We start from the raw sequence: 16,633 nt of genomic DNA on the forward strand, positions 1-16,633 counted from the left end.
GAGGCGTGCCAGAGATTAAGCTGAGTCACTGGACCACACCCCACAGGGTATAAAAGGGGGTGAGGTGGCCATTCAGACTCTGTGACGGACAAAACTAACTACTATCGAGTCACATTGCATCTTTGGAAACAACATTATCGGCCTTGGATTTATTTTACGAACTGGACAATTCTTGACTGTGTGTATTTTGTTTATTGAGTAAAGTTCTTGGCAAGCAGCTACTGGGTTGCTGCCAAGCTTCTTATCGGAAGAATTGGTTGTCTGCCAGTTTATTTAACCCCCGGCTGTCTGTTTGTGGGCGTGTGTGAGACGGGGACAGAACAGAAGGTTACCATCACTTGGGTCTTTTTAAAATCTCCGCTTTTAAAAAAATCACCTCTTGATCTCCATGCCGGTTTCCAGTTACTATCGTAAAAGAGGACAAAATGATGGGTGCAAAGTACACCGCAAACTAGCATATGTACCATATTTTTCAGAGTATAAAATGCACCTTAGTTTTTGGGCAGGAAAATAAGAAAAAAAGCTGATTGGCAGGTGGATCGGCCTCCCGGAATACCCCCAATCAGCTGTTCCAAGAGGTGAATTTTAGCAACAGGTTCCTTGGTTGTGAGCTCTGTGCCTTGCTTTTTTTTTTGCTTTTTTTTCTGCCACTGAAACTTCTGAAACTCTGTTTCAGAAAAAACCTTTTTTCCTGCCTCTGAAAGCCTCCGAAACAGAGCTTCAGAAAAAAAGCCTCTGAAGCTCTGTTTGGAGGCTTTTTTTCTGAAGCTCTGTTTGGAGGCTTTTTTTCTGAAGCTCTGTTTGGAGGCTTTTTTTTCTGAAGCTCTGTTTGGAGGCTTTTTTTCTGAAGCTCTGTTTGGAGGCTTTTTTTCTGAAGCTCTGTTTGGAGGCTTTTTTTTTCTGAAGCTTCGTTTCTGATGCTTTTTTCAGCCTCTGAAACAGTGGTGGGTTGCCTCCGGTTCGCACCGGTTCTATAGAACCAGTAGTAAAACTGGCGGGAGGCTCCGCCCACCAACCCCCGACATCATCAAAACGCTTCTGTGCATGCAAACGAGCCCACTTCAAAGCACACTGATGATGTCTCCTTGAATGGTGATGAAACATTTGCCAACCAAACTGCCAAGCTCGGAGCTCAGACCAACAGCTGAATTTTGAGTCGTTCGTCAGAACTAATGGAGCGACCCCGGTGTCCCTTAAAAAGGCCAGGCACTGACACACAGAGCTAGGGTGTGCAACATACCTGCCGAGCTGGTCCCGCTGCCTTCCTGATCACCACTGGTGCCCAGTTCTGGATCTCCGCTGCCTTCCGCGCTGCCCGATTCAATGTAAGCCGTCTGAGTGGCAGCAGGGACCACGGGGGCTGTCAGGAGGGGTCTGGCAGTGGTCTGGCGGATGCCCTGAGTCGTCCAGGGAAGAGTGGAGAGGATAGCAGGCTTCGTTATCCTTCGGGTGACCGGCTGGCTCTGGCGGGAAACGTAGTCTTCTGAATGCCAAGGAGAGGAAGATGTCCTGGTCAGCTCGGGAGCCAAAGTCGTGATTTGGGGTGCCAGAGGGGGAACAGAGTCCAAAGGCTGTTGGGTTGCAGGCGGGGTGGGGTGGCCGGCATGAGATTCTGAAAGAGAACCAAAACGAGACAATGCAGCATCAGGTGCCAGGAAGAGAGAAACTTCTCAAGGCACATCTTGCCTTGAAGGGGTAACCAAGAAAACGACTAAATGGACCTCAGAATAAATCAATCGAATGTTCACACGCGAGGCCCAAATACTGCCTATGATGCAAAGAACGAGAAATATAGAAGGAAAAGAGAGGATAGGGATGACCAGCAGTTCCAATGCACCATGGGAGGACTTGAAGGACCACGTTGGGGAGGGATCCTCTTTGGAGGAGGCCTAGCAGGTGTTCGCTAGAGTTGACACTGAGTTGATGGCCCATAATCAGCCAGTCAATCCATGCATCCATGCATCCATTCTATCCATCCATCCATCCGATCCCATTCCATCCATCCATGCATCCATGCATCCATCCATCCATCCCATTCATGCATCCATCCATCAGATCCCATTCCATCCATCCCATGCATCCATCCCATCCCATTCCATCCATCCATCCCATCCATCCCTCCATCAGACCCTATTCCATTCATCTCATTCCATCCATCCATCCATCCATCCATCCATCCATCCATCCCATTTCATCCATGCATGCATGCATGCATCCGTCCCATCCATCTATTCCATTCCATTCCATCCCATCCATCTATCCATCCATCCCATCCCTCCCTCCCTCCCCATTCCATCCATCCATCCATCCATCCCATTCCATCCATGCATGCATGCACCCCATCCATCCATCCCATCCCATCCCATCCCTCCCTCCCTCCCATTCCATCCCTCCCTCCCTCCCTCCCTCCCTCCCATTCCATCCATCCATCCCATTCCATCCATCCATCCATCCATCCATCCCATCCCATCCCTCCCTCCCTCCCATTCCATCCCTCCCTCCCTCCCTCCCTCCCTCCCATTCCATCCATCCATCCCATTCCATCCATCCATCCATCCATCCATCCATCCATCCATCCATCCATCCATTTCACCCTAATGATTGAAACTTTGAGACCTAAACGCTCTTCCACAGTCTTACAGCCACCTTGGAGATTAAAGCCATTCTCCGAAGGCTGCAGTGGCTCACTTAATAAACTCCTTACTTAGCAACAGATATTTTGGGCTCAATTGTGGCCATAAGTCGAGGACTAGCAATGGATGGAAACCAATCAAGGAGAGAAGCAACCTAGAACTAAGGAGAAATTTCCTGACAGTTGGAACAATTAATCAGTGGAACAACTTGCCTCTAGAAGTTATGAATGCTCCAACACTGGAAGTTTTTAAGAAGAGGTTGGATAGCCCTTTGTCTGAAGTGGTGTCGGGTTTCCTGCCTAAGCAGGTGGTTAGACTAGAAGACCTCCGAGGTCCCTTCCAGAATCAGCTCTGTGATTCTGTTAACTTCCTTCCAACTGAAAGCTCAACTCAATTTAAAACAAATATTGTTTTAAATTTTGTATCTGTGTATTTTATTGGCTGGCTGTTCACCGCCCCGAGTCCCTCGGGAGAAGGGCGGTATATAAATATAATAAACTATAACTATAACTATAACTCTGCAATAAAGCGAAATCTGCCTCGCCTTCCGCTGAGTTTCTCTGTTGCTTTGCTGCTAACTTCCAATCGTTTTTTTGTTTGTTTGGTTTTTTTTTTTGGCTTGATCTGGGCCACGGCTCTGTCAGCGCCTTAAAAAAGTGGAGAATGCTAAAAGTTCTCCAAATCAATTTTATCTCGTTATTCCCCCGTCCACCAAAGAGATGGGTTGGTGAACGGGTATATGAAAATGCAACTCTTGTATAGTTGTCTTTGGGGAGGGGCGGGAAAGAAGAAGAAAAGGGCTTGGAAAAATGAACTGTTGCTTGGCGCCTGGCGATTTAGAGGAAGGTTTCATCCAACCAATTAGAGGAGATGCAACCTACCGTTTCCAAAGCTTCTTTGAAAGCGGGCTCCCCTTTTCTCCTGGGTTTTTCCCCTTCCTCCGCTTTTAATTTTAGCTCCGGCAAATACTTCAGATTGCCTTGCATATCACACGCCAAAATCAATAAGTCCTCATCAAAGAACAAGGCTCCGAAGAGCAAGCCAGGTTCAAAACGCATCTGATACCTGATTTTCCACAATTACGAGATCACAACGTGAAGCCCGGTCTCCGAAGCTCGGCAAACACACACAAACATTTGCCCTCTTCTCGTCCGACTGTGGATTTAGCTCACTCTTCACAAACTCCAGAAGAGTTTGAAAGCTCAGGCAATGTGGGGTTTTTTGTTTTTTTTTCCTCCACACAGTGGCAACTTTTGCCCCAGGTGAGTTCGTTAAATTGAGCCATTTTCCAAAACCAACCGGCTGGATTCCTGGAATTATTAATTTGGGGGGGGGGAGGTTTCAACCCGTTGTTAAAAGGATAGAAGAGAATATTTGGAGCTCAGGGTTCAACGGTGGAGGATCCCTGGTGCTCTCTAAGCTTGTTGGTTTCCTGGCAGACGTTTTATTGCCCAACTAGGTAACTTCATCAGTGCTACGAGGAGGAGGAGGAAGAGAGGAGGAGGAGGAAGAAGAGAGGAAGAAGTGGAAGTAGATTGTGGGGTCCCTGATGCTCTCTGAGCTTGTTGGTTTCCTGACAGACGTTTCATTGCCCAACTAGGTAACTTCATCAGTGCTACGAGGAGGAGGAGGAAGAGAGGAGGAGGAGGAAGAAGAGAGGAAGAAATGGAAGTAGATTGTGGGGTCCCTGGTGCTCTCTGAGCTTGTTGGTTTCCTGGCAGACGTTTCATTGCCCAACTAGGTAACTTCATCAGTGCTACGAGGAGGAGGAGGAAGAGAGGAGGAGGAGGAAGAAGAGAGGAAGAAGTGGAAGTAGATTGTGGGGTCCCTGATGCTCTCTGAGCTTGTTGGTTTGCTGGCAGACGTTTTATTGCCCAACTAGGTAACTTCATCAGTGCTACGAGGAGGAGGAGGAAGAGAGGAGGAGGAGGAGGAAGAGAGGAAGAAGTGGAAGTAGATTGTGGGGTCCCTGATGCTCTCTGAGCTTGGTGGTTTCCTTGTAGACGTTTCATTGCCCAACTCGGTAACATCATCAGTGCTAGAAGGGAAGGGATAAGGCACTTCCGGTTTCCGGCGCACACATGCGTGCCAGCAAGCAAGTCTTCCGGTTACTGCTGTGCATGCACACGCAGCTGGCCGGATGCTCATGCCGGAAAACGGAAGACCAGCTCTGCCACGTGCATAAAGGCCCACTGATCATCGCATGCACCTGCGCGCCAGAAACCCGGACGAGGAATGGGCGACGCCGCGCCTCCCAGGCGACATGGCTCCGTGTGTGCCACTTCAGGCACGCGTGCCATAGGTTCGCCATCACGGGTCTAAGCACTCAGGCGTGCAAATGGGGACTCACCTGTGCACTGGCCCAAATGCTTCACCTCTATGATCTTTCCCTGCCGGCAAGCAATGGTCCTTAACTGGCATTGGTCGCCATAGGTCACTCCGTCAGAGCCACAGACCTGTGGGATGTTGGGAAAGGCAGGAAGAGAAGAAGAAAAAGTGGTTAGTCAGGCAGGGAGAAGGTGAAGCTCAAATCTGGAGAATTCGGGGAGAAAACGGATCGTGTTCCTTCTATGGACTACCTCGCAGGGATGACCCAAGAGACCAACCTATGCTATTTTGGCACTGGTTTGGTTGCGGATCCCTGGGGGGGGGGAAACGGATTCGTGGAGCTCAGGTGAGGGATGGCCTGACGGGCTGCAGAGTCTTGGGGGGTAGGGGAGGTAGTGTTGTAGCCCGCCAGCAGCCAGCGGAGCTGGTAGCAGATTCGGACAGTGAGGAGGTTGGGGAGGAACATGGGCCAGTCCTGGAGTCTGGGGAAAGCTCTGATGAGGGCTCTGCATCAGAGGCAGAGATGGGGACAGGGCCGTCTGACAGCTGCCTTCAGAGTTGGACATCAGTGAGGCAGATGAACAACTGGAGCCTGTTCCCAGTGTGAGCTGCCAGGAGAAGGGAACAGCTAAGGAACAAGGGTCGACTCAGGAGTAAAGCCACAGGTGGACAATTAACGGCCCCTCCCAGAGGGAAATAAAAGAGGAGCGAAAGGGGAGTGGAGTTTGCAGGAGACAATTAGTTCGCTTAATTGGTTCGTGACTCTCCGAGACTCCTTGCCAAGTTTTAAAGATATCGGCCTGGCAGCTCTCCAAGCCAGATAAGGTCTGTGACTGTCAATCCTCCCTTGAAAGACTTTGCTGGATGTGAACGAGAGGAATTCACAGTCACTTAATAAAAAGGGTTTTGTTTTGTTTTTGTCGGGACAAGGAGTCCGCTTCGTGCTCTTGGGAAGCCTAGCTCAGAACGCTCTGCTCACCTTGGAGGTGTCAGCTTCCGTGCAAAGCAACGACGGACACTCACACTGGGGAAGGCCGTTGACTTCCACACACGATGCCCCGAATTCACAGGTCATTTCGGCGCAGGATGAGGGGGCCGAGAGATCTGTGGGATCACGCACGACATTCAATGCAAACGTAAGCTTCCCATTTAGTCCTTTCCCCAGGAATAAATGATTTATTCGGCTCTCCAGTACAGAAAGCGTCTCAAAACTTCACAAAAAAAAAAAACCCTTAAAGCTGTTGCGTACGAAAGTCCCTTTACCTTTCTCACAACCGGACATTCCCAGCTTGCTTCCGCTGGGACACTGTTTGCATTTGGTGCCCGTAATCCCGGTTTTACACGAACACAAGCCGGTCATCTGTTCGCAGTCATCCCGGACGGATCCCACAGGATCGCAGTGGCAGGCTGCTCAGAATTGCCAAGGAGGGTTCGGGAAGAAACAAGCAGGTTTAACAGATTAACAGAGTCGGAAATGTCTCCTTATTTCCAGGTTGAAACTCTCCTTGGTCAATTTCCATCCATTGTTCCTTGTCTGGCTTTCGGGTGTTTTGGAAAATAGCTTGACCCCCTCCTCTCTGGGGCAGCCCCTCAAATATTGGAAGACTGCTATCCTGTCTCCCTTGGTCCTTCTCTTCATTAAACGAGACATGCCCAGTTCCTGCAACCGTTCGTCATATGTTTTAGTCTCCAGTCCCCTCATCATCCTGGTTGCTCTTCTCTGCACTTTTTCTAGAGTCTCAACATCTTGTTTTATAACATGGTGGCCAAAACTGGAAGCAATAATCTAGGTGTGGCCCAGAGGTGGGGTTTTAGCAGGTTCTGACCAGTTCTGGAGAACTGGTAGCGGAAATTTTGAGTAGTTCGGAGAACCGGTAGTAAAAAATTCTGACTGACCTCACCCCCATCTATTCTCTGCCTCCCAATTCCCAGCTGATCGGGAGGAAATGGGGATTTTGCAGTAACCTTCCCCTGCCGTGCCCACCAAGCCACCTCTGCCCCACATCCCTGGAAAAAAGACCCCCTTCCCCAGAAGTCTATATGGACCCCTTTTCCCTGGACGTTCACTGGGGAGAACGTAGAATAAACTATGTCCCACATTGAGTTCAGTTTTTTTTTTTTTGTTTCTTATCCTACCACTAGCTTATCTCTGGTTACCTTACCAGTTTCATCATTTGTGTTTTAAACACCCGTATTTTGATTACTAGGTGTGTTTTTTTTTTCCTTCTGAAAAGCAGACCATAAATCTATGAAATTAAAGCCGACTTTTCTATTACTGTCTGTCTGTTCCTTCGCTAACTGGAGGCTGAACATAATACCTTCCTGCATTTAAAGCAGGCTGCTTGGGCTAAGCTGCTAAAGCCCGCCGGAGCTCAAGCAGAACCGGGGCCCGGATAACTTCGCGGCTCTGATACGGTGAGCCAGAGTTAGGGATTTGGGACCCCCCCCACTTTGCCCCCAAATAGTGCAATAAAACAACCTTGGTGCATAGAAGAGGGGACATCATTTCGAAAACTACCCAGACACATCTTTGGAGACCAGTGTGGATAAAAATCGTTGCTTTTTTTTTTTAAATGGATTTTTTAAAAATTTAAATCTGATTTTTAATAATTTAAATCGGATTTTTTAAAATTTAAATCGGATTTTTTTGGGTTGTTTTTTTTTTAATCAAATTTATTTTAATAAAATGCTTTTGGAGTAAAAACTATCTGAAGATAGTTTTCTATTTAAGACACATTAATCATTTAGTTTATTCAGCATGAAACGGAGCTTAGTTAGGTAGCATGAGGCTGGATGTGTATTCTGCAATATTGGGACCGTCGGCAAGTCAATAGCGGGTCTGAGGAGGAGCTGCTGCGGGACAGAGATGACGGCTGCTCTTTAAAAATTATGATTTCAGTCGAGGTGATTTAAATCAAGCCTTTTTACTAGTGGTTTAAATCGTGATTTAACTCGTGATTTAAGTCCTGATTTAAATCGTGATTCCAGGGAGAAGCAAATGAACTTTGATGATATGGAGGAAAAGGGAAAAGAAAAAGGGTTTGTTTGTTTTTTTAAAGAAAAGAGTGGACAGCAACCTGTCTGAAATGGTGCTTGAACAGGGGGCTGGACTAGAAGACCTCCCTAGGTCCCTTCCAGCTCTCTTCTGATTCGGATTTATTTATTTATTGGTTCGATTTATATGCCGCCCTTCTCTGGAGACTCAGAGCGGCTTACAATGCGTTAAGCAATAGCCTTCATACTTTTGTATATTTATACAAAGTCAGCTTCTCTTTCTTTCTTTCTTTCTTTCTTTCTTTCTTTCTTTCTTTCTTTCCTTTCTTTCTTTTTCTTTCTTTCTTTTTCTTTCTTTCTTTCCTTCCTTCCTTTCTTCCTTCTTTCTTTCTCTTTCTTTAAAAAAAATGATTTATATGCCGCCCTTCTCCAGAGACTCAGGGCGGTTTACAATGCATTAAGCAATAGCCTTCATACTATTGTATATTTATACAAAGTCAGCTTCTCTTTCTTTCCTTCCTTCCTTCCTTCCTTCCTTCCTTCCTTCCTTCCTTCTTTCTTTCTTTCTTTCTTTCTTTTTCTTTCTTTCCTTCCTTCCTTCCTTCCTTCCTTCCTTCCTTCCTTCTCTTTCTTTCTCTTTCTTTTCTTTTTAAAAAAAAATGATTTATATGCCGCCCTTCTCCGGAGACTCAGGGCGGTTTACAATGCATTAAGCAATAGCCTTCATACTATTGTATATTTATACAAAGTCAGCTTCTCTTTCTTTCCTTCCTTCCTTCCTTCCTTCCTTCCTTCTTTCTTTCTTTCTTTCTTTCTTTCTTTTTCTTTCTTTCCTTCCTTCCTTCCTTCCTTCCTTCCTTCCTTCCTTCCTTCCTTCTCTTTCTTTCTCTTTCTTTTCTTTTTAAAAAAAAATGATTTATATGCCGCCCTTCTCCAGAGACTCAGGGCGGTTTACAATGCATTAAGCAATAGCCTTCATACTATTGTATATTTATACAAAGTCAGCTTCTCTTTCTTTCCTTCCTTCCTTCCTTCCTTCCTTCCTTCCTTCCTTCCTTCCTTCCTTCTTTCTTTCTTTCTTTCTTTTTCTTTCTTTCCTTCCTTCCTTCCTTCCTTCCTTCCTTCCTTCCTTCCTTCTCTTTCTTTCTCTTTCTTTTCTTTTTAAAAAAAAAATGATTTATATGCCGCCCTTCTCCGGAGACTCAGGGCAGCTTACAATGTGTTAAGCAATAGCCTTCATACTTTTTGTATATTTATACAAAGTCAGTTTATTGCCCCCACAATCCGGGTCCTCATTTTACCTACCTCGAAAGGATGGAAGGCTGAGTCAACCTTGAGCCTGGTGAGATTCGAACTCGCAGTAATTGCAGGCAGCTGGTGCTACTTTAACAGCACTTTAGTCAGCTGCGCCACCAAGGCTCTTCTAATCCTCGCCAAGGATGCTTGATGACAGCGAGTATCTTTCCGACTGGCCTCGCTCCGGTTTCAGCCAGCGGTTCCAACGGTTAATGGGGATGCGATTAGACAGCTCGCATGCAAAATTCTCCCCCTCCCCAGTAGCTTCTCTGGCATCTAATTACCTCCCTTGTCTTGTGTGTGCACACACGCCGGCGTGTGTCGCATCGCGCACCCCGAAGACACATTTGATAAGCATCGAGGGGCAGCGCTGGCTCCCAGGCAACTCAAACCGGGAGCGTGTGGTTTAATTTTCCACCAGGTGCTTCACTCAGAATTCCCCCCCCTCTCTCTCCCCCCTTCCTCCCTCTGGCTACCTCCAGAGTATGGGTGTCAAACTGGATTTCATTGAGGGCCGCATCAGGGTTGTGTTTGACGTGGAGGGGGTGGGGTGGGGCTGGGGGTGTGTGGCCAGCTTGATGTCACTCGTGTCGGAGGCACTTATGGTGGCCAAGTGCTAAGGCAGGACTTCCCACACACCCTCGCCTCACTCTCATTATAATCTTCCTTTTTTCCTTCCTATTTCCATCTCCTTCTTTCTTTCCTTCTTTTCATTTCCATCTCCTTCCTTCCTTCCTATTTCTATCTTCTTCCTTCCTTCCTTTTCATTTCCATCCCCTTCCTTCCTATTTCCATCTCCTTCCTTCCTATTTCCATATTTCCATCTTCTTCCTTCATTCCTTTTCATTTCCATCTCCTTCCTTCCTTCCTACCTATTTCCATCTTCTTCCTTCCTTCCTTTTCATTTCAATCTCCTTCCTTCCTTCATATTTTCTCCTTCCTATTTCCATCTTCTTCCTTCCTATTTCCATCTTCTTCCTTCCTTCCTTCTCATTTCAATCTCCTTCCTTCCTTCCTTCCTTCCTATTTTCTCCTTCCTATTTCCATCTCCTTCCTTCCTATTTCCATCTTCTTCCTTCCTTCTCATTTCAATCTCCTTCCTTCCTTCCTTCCTATTTCTTCCTTCCTTTTCCCATCTTCTTCCTTTTCCTTCCTTCCTTCTTCCTTCCTTTTCATTTCAATCCAATCTCCTTCCTTCCCTCCTTCCTATCTTCCTTCCTTTCTTCCTACCTACCTTGTCTCTTCCTTCCTTTCCTTCCTATCTTCCTCCCTCCCTCTCTCCTTCCTTCCTTTCCTTCCTATCTATCTACCTTGTCTCTTCTTCCTCCCTCCCTCCCTCCCTCCCTCCCTCCCTTTTCTTCTTTTTCCTTCCCTCTTCATTCTCCTTTCTTCCTCCTGCCCCTCATTCCTGATCTTTTCCTTCCTGGCTCTCTTCCCATCTTCCCTTCTTTGTCTTTCCTCTTTCCCTTTCTCCTTTCCTCTCCCTTCTTGCACGCTCCAATGCAAAAGGGGAAGAAACATTTCTCCTTTTGTTTTGGTTTTAAGTTTGTTTCGATAGCCCGCTGCCGGAAAAAATGGAGCCCGGGGTGGGGTCTGTGTAGGGCCCTCCCCGGGTGCCCCATTTTTGGACCGCGACGCCCTCCTGCAGCTCTCTGCCAGCAAAAATTGAGCTCCATTTTCGCTGGGAGAGACACCGCAGGCTGGTTGTTTGCTTCTTTCCATACTTTGAGTTTGACACCTCTGCTCCAGAGGGTCTCCGTTTCAGGATTGTCTACTGCAGAACAACCCCGACCCTCCAGAGAGAGAAAAAGATGCGCCTGCGATAATTTCACACTCGCCGTGTGTTCGTGCGGATGCTCATACCCACATAGGCGAGCACGTATTCTCGTACACTCGGCAGTTTGTTGTCGCTTCCAAATAATTCTCTTTTTTTTTCTTCTCCCTCCTCCCCTCCCTTTTCCCCCCCCCCATTTGCCACTTTATTGATTTCTCTGCTTTGATCGCCAATGGACCTTGAAATTAAGACAGGCTCCCCCCCCTCCCTATCCTTCCTCCCTCTGTCCCCCTCCCCTCCTTCCTTCCCTCCTTTCATTTTCTTGTTTGCTCAACGAATAGCTTGTCAATACAAATCGGGAGCAACTGACATAAATCTGATCAATTCCTCTGCTCGCTGAACTGTAATTTGGTTCCTGTTTCTCCCCCCCACCCCCAAGAATCACAGAAAGGCAGGAAGGGACCCTGGAGGTCTTCTAGTCCAACCCCTTGCCTAAGGGAGGAGTCCTTATTCCAGCCCAGGCAAACGGTTGTCCAATCTTTTCTTGAAAGCTTCCAACGATGGGGCAACACTTAAAAGACTTTTATACTGCTTCACGGTGCTTTAGAGCCCTCTCTTCAGCGGTTTACAGAGTCAGCCTCTTGCCCCCAACAATCTGGGTCTCCATTTTACCCACTTCGGAAGGATGGAAGGCTGAGTCAACCTTGAGCCTGTCAGGATCGAACTCCTGGCAGTCGGCAGAGTTCACCTGCAATACCGCATTCTAACCACTGCTATCTATCTATCTATCTATCCATCCATCCATCCATCCATCCATCCATCCATCCATCCATCATCTATTATCCATCCATCCATCATACCCAGCGATCCTTCATCCATTCCTTCATCCTCCCCTCCATAATATCTACCTATCTATATCCATCCATCACATCCATCCTCCTTCCCTCTCACCCTTTCATCCATCTATCATCTCTTTCTCTCTATTATCTAGTATCTATCGATCCTCCATCCATCCATCCACCCATCCATGCATGCATCCATCCATCCTATCTATCCTCCACCCACCCACCCACCTACCCACCCACCCATCCATCCATCATCTACTATCCATCCATCCATCATACCAGTGATCCTCCATCCATTCCTTCATTTCTCCCTCCCTCCATAATATCTACCTATCTATATCCATCCATCAATCCATCCTCCTTCCCTCTCACCCTTTCATCCATCCATCATTTCTTTCTCTCTATCATCTATCATCTATTGATCTTCCATCCATCCACCCATCCATCCATGGATCCATCCATCCTATCTATCCTCCATCCATCCATCCATCCATCCATCCATCCATCTATCTATCTATCTATCTATCTATCTATCTATCTAGTCTGTCATTTCTCTCTCACACATCTATCTATCTATCTATCTATCTATCTATCTATCTATCTATCTATCCATCATCTATTATCCATCCATCCATCATACCCAGCGATCCTTCATCCATTCCTTCATCCTCCCCTCCATAATATCTACCTATCTATATCCATCCATCACATCCATCCTCCTTCCCTCTCACCCTTTCATCCATCTATCATTTCTTTCTCTCTATTATCTATTATCTATCGATCCTCCATCCACCCATCCACCCATCCATGCATGCATCCATCCTATCTATCCTCCACCCACCCACCCATTCTTGCATCCATCCATCCATCCATCCTCTACTATCCATCCATCCATCATACCAGTGATCCTCCATCCATTCCTTCATTTCTCCCTCCCTCCATAATATCTACCTATCTATATCCATCCATCAATCCATCCTCCTTCCCTCTCACCCTTTCATCCATCCATCATTTCTTTCTCTCTATCATCTATCATCTATTGATCTTCCATCCATCCACCCATCCATCCATGGATCCATCCATCCTATCTATCCTCCATCCATCCATCCATCCATCCATCCATCCATCCATCCATCCATCCATCTATCTATCTATCTATCTATCTATCTATCTATCTATCTATCTATCTATCGCAATGGCACTTAGACTTATATACCGCTTTCACATGTTTTACAGCCCTCTCTAAGTGGTTTACAGAGTCACTTTTATGACCCCCAACAATCTGGGTCCTCCATTCTCGGACGCAAGCTGTTCCAATGATCGAGATAGAGAAGCTACGATGTGAGGCACCAGATGCAGAAAAAGAAAAGGAGTGAAATAAGAAGATAAGAGAAAGGAAGAAAAATGTCAGTTGAGGGACGATTGGACTAGCTCTCGATCTGAAGAATTCCTGTATATCTTTTTTAGCGCATCAAAAATACGAGTCAGGTGCAGTTAGTGCGCGAGGGGAACATTTATCTTTACTAAAAGTAGATGATGATGATCCGGAGTAAAAAAATCTCTCACAAACTAAACCGGGGTGGAATCTGATTGGATTTCTTTGCCGATTTTATCCCAGAGTTTTGAGATTTCTCTGGTCGCGGGCCAGCTCTCCGTTTTTTTTATAAACTTTACTTTGCTGCGGCTTTCAATTAAAAACGTGCACACCGATATTCAAGGCCCCCGCCCTCCCCCCCCGAGTCTGATCTTTTTGAAAATGGGCTCCTGGTTATCATCTGTTTGATAATGACTTCTCTGGCAGGTGCTGGGTGTGAGCTGACCTCCCGCTCTGGAGATCGAAGCGACTGGAGGATGGAGGGTGAGAACTCATTTCCACATCGCACGCCTCCATCCGTGCTCTCTGCCCCACAGGCAAGGCTGAGACAATGAGAAAATGGGAGCCTTATTTGGTCTGCTATCAGCCCAAGGAAGAAATAATAAAAAAAAATAAAATAAAAATCAAAGCTCACCTCAGCTGAGACTCTGAATGGCTTTCCTTAAACTGGGGTCTGGACTCCCTCCCTCCACCCTCCCCCCAAAAAAACTTTGTTTAGAACAGAGGTGTCAAACTCGATTTCATTGAGGGTTGTGTTTGACCTCGGGACGGCTGGGGGTTTCGGCTGGGGGTGGGTGCACCCCCCCCCGCCAGGCCCCATTTTCGGCCAGGACAACCTCCTGCAGTCCTTTGCCAGTGAAAACGGAGCCCGGTAGGGGGGGAGGGGACCTGTACATAATACGACTGGGGGCAACAAAACCTCCATTGAACTCCATTGAACTAGCTAGATTTCCTGGCTTGTGTATCCTGGCTAGGAACATGGCAGTAACCCTGCTAAGACGTTCTGACAACTGGCCCACTTAGCTCTAAAGTCCAGAATGACAATCTATGTAGCTTTCATGATGGTTAGAGTCACTTTGTGGATGGTTTCAAAAACAGATCTGCTTTTTTGGGGGGTGGGGGCTGTCTTTGAAGGCACCCCTTCCACGTTTGCAGCCTCTCAGGAGAATTAGGGACTGAAATGTCAGGCGTGAAGAATCGTTGCTCAAGCCCATACTTATTTATTTATTTATTTATTTATTAATCAAATTTCTATACCGCCCTACTCCCGAAGGACTCAGGGCGGTGAACAGCCAAGATAAAATACAGACAATACAAATATTAAAAATCCCTTAAAATTATTAAATATTTCGGCCGAAACACAGATTAAAACACCCAATTTATAAAATCACGAATTAAAAAATTTAAAATTTAAGAATTTAAAAGAGGGAGTTAGGCCATACTTGGCCCTAGATAAGAATCAATGGAGTTCAAGAGAAGCTGGACTCAGAATGTTTGTGAGAATTTAAAGATTCTAGGCTGGATACTCGCTTGACTCCACCACCTCTCACTCTGCTTGCCCTTCTACACTGAATGGGAGAGATGAAACAGGCTCAACGCCAATATTTTTCCACCCAAATGGCCACCAGGGGTACTCACGGGTACAGCCGCTCTTCCTGTCCGTCACGATGCCGCGGAAGTTCCAGAAACCGGGTTCGCAGCGGTCGCACTTCAGCCCCCCGACGCCGGGTTTGCAGGAGCACTGGCCCGTGCTGGGATCACAGCTCCCTCCGTAGGAGCCGTAGGGGTTACAGTGGCAAGTGCCTACGAGACAGGAGGCAGGGAAGGGTTAGCTCTCAAATTGGTTTGGTAGAAGAGCCCGCAGCCCCTCCGACAGGTTTCCTGATGGAGGCAGAGAAGCTTCTTCAAAGGAGAGCTACATACCGTGTTTCCCTGAAAATAAGACCGGGTCTTATATTAATTTTTGCTCCAAAAGATACATTTGGGCTTATTTTCTGGTTAGATCTTACTTTTGGGGAAATACGGTACTATTAAATACGGTACTAAATGCATCCATCTGGCTGACAATCTTAACTGGGGTTTATTTTGGGAGGTAGAGCTTATATTACAAAAATCATGCTAGGGCTTATTTTCTGGTTGGGTCTTATTTTGGGGGAAATACGGCACTAAATGCATCCATCTGGCTGACAATCTTAACTGGGGCTTATTTTGTGGGGTAGGGCTTATCTTATAAGCATCCTGAAAAATCATGCTAGGGCTTATTTTCTGGTTGGGTCTTATTTTGGGGGGAAATACGGTACTAAATACATCCATCTGGCTGACAATCTTAACTGGGGCTTATTTTGGGGATAGGGCTTATATTACGAGCATCCTGGAAAAATCATGCTAGGGCTTATTTTCCAGTTGGGGCTTATTTTCAGGGAAACAGGGCAGAACAGAGAATCCTAGGGCTGAAGGTCTTCTAGTCTAACCCAAAGGTGCTTTTCTAAGAGGAAACTGGACTTCCTTTATTTTTCCTTGAAGATGTTTCGCTTCTCGTCCAAGAAGCTTCTTCGGTTCTGGCTAAATGGAAGGCTTCCTTGCAATCCTCTGATCGTTAGCACTCCCTCTGTGAGTCATCGAGGCCACTTTGGGAGGTTTATCTGTGCCCTCAGGGTCATTTGAAGAGTGCAAATGGGTGTGGAACCTTCTTGGAACTGCTGAAAGTATTGTGGTATAAACAGGGAACAGGTGGCATGGTATTCCTCCCCCTCTGTAGAGAAAGGGCTGTTCAGTTTAAATGTAGATGGCCTCTTTGACCATGATCTGAATAACTGAGAATCTAACATCCTGCTCAAGGCAGATCATAAGCCATCCCGTCTATTTTTGTTGTTATTGAAAACTTCCAATGATGGGAGAACCTACAAGCTCTTCCATTGATTAATTGCCCATCTAGCGCCAGTGATTATGAACTCTGCCTGCAAAACAGCATAGCTCAGGTTTCTAGTCCTCAGTAATTACGTGGTAGAAGAAGATGCTTAAGTTTCCGTTGGGTGATGCGATCGGTTCCAACACAACAGCCTAAGTGGGACCTTTTGGAAACTTCCAAAAGAATAATCTCTGGGAGGAGAGGGGGGGTTGTCTAGGGTGACCCTTCTCAAGTACACACAGCCAACATTTAGCTTTAAAGGGATTTCCACAGATGTGGGTGAGGCACCCTCCTCCAAAATGAACTGAATAAACAAACTGCCACGGCAGTGAAAAAATAAAAGAATTGCCCCAGGCCTGATTGGGAAGGAAGGTGGGGGGTCTTCAGGCTGAGTGAGATGCCCCCCCAAGCCCTTCCCCTGCCCCCACGAGCGCTCCTAGGCAGACGTGAGATTTTAATTTCCAGCTGAGCATCTGAGTG

The 16,633-nt window shown here is 46.7% G+C and overlaps 1 protein-coding gene across 3 annotated transcripts in view; it reads right to left on the minus strand.

Annotated features, from left to right (window-relative positions):
• The window catches only part of AGRN (agrin), a 211,255-nt gene that overhangs the window by 36,856 nt on the left and 157,766 nt on the right, over positions 1–16,633 (minus strand). For all 3 annotated transcript variants that reach the window (XM_087878878.1, XM_087878877.1, XM_060694175.2), the window contains 5 exons: positions 14,884–15,048; positions 6,225–6,368; positions 5,941–6,065; positions 4,984–5,089; positions 1,241–1,612 (listed from right to left, as the gene is read on the minus strand). In XM_087878878.1, the coding sequence (XP_087735004.1) occupies positions 1,241–1,612; positions 4,984–5,089; positions 5,941–6,065; positions 6,225–6,368; positions 14,884–15,048 (912 nt within the window). The remainder of the gene's footprint in view (positions 1–1,240; positions 1,613–4,983; positions 5,090–5,940; positions 6,066–6,224; positions 6,369–14,883; positions 15,049–16,633) is intronic.

Source organism: Pantherophis guttatus, chromosome 15, assembly GCF_059756535.1.
Source record: "Pantherophis guttatus breed Tessera chromosome 15, ASM5975653v1, whole genome shotgun sequence".
Taxonomy (NCBI): Eukaryota; Metazoa; Chordata; class Lepidosauria; order Squamata; family Colubridae; genus Pantherophis; species Pantherophis guttatus.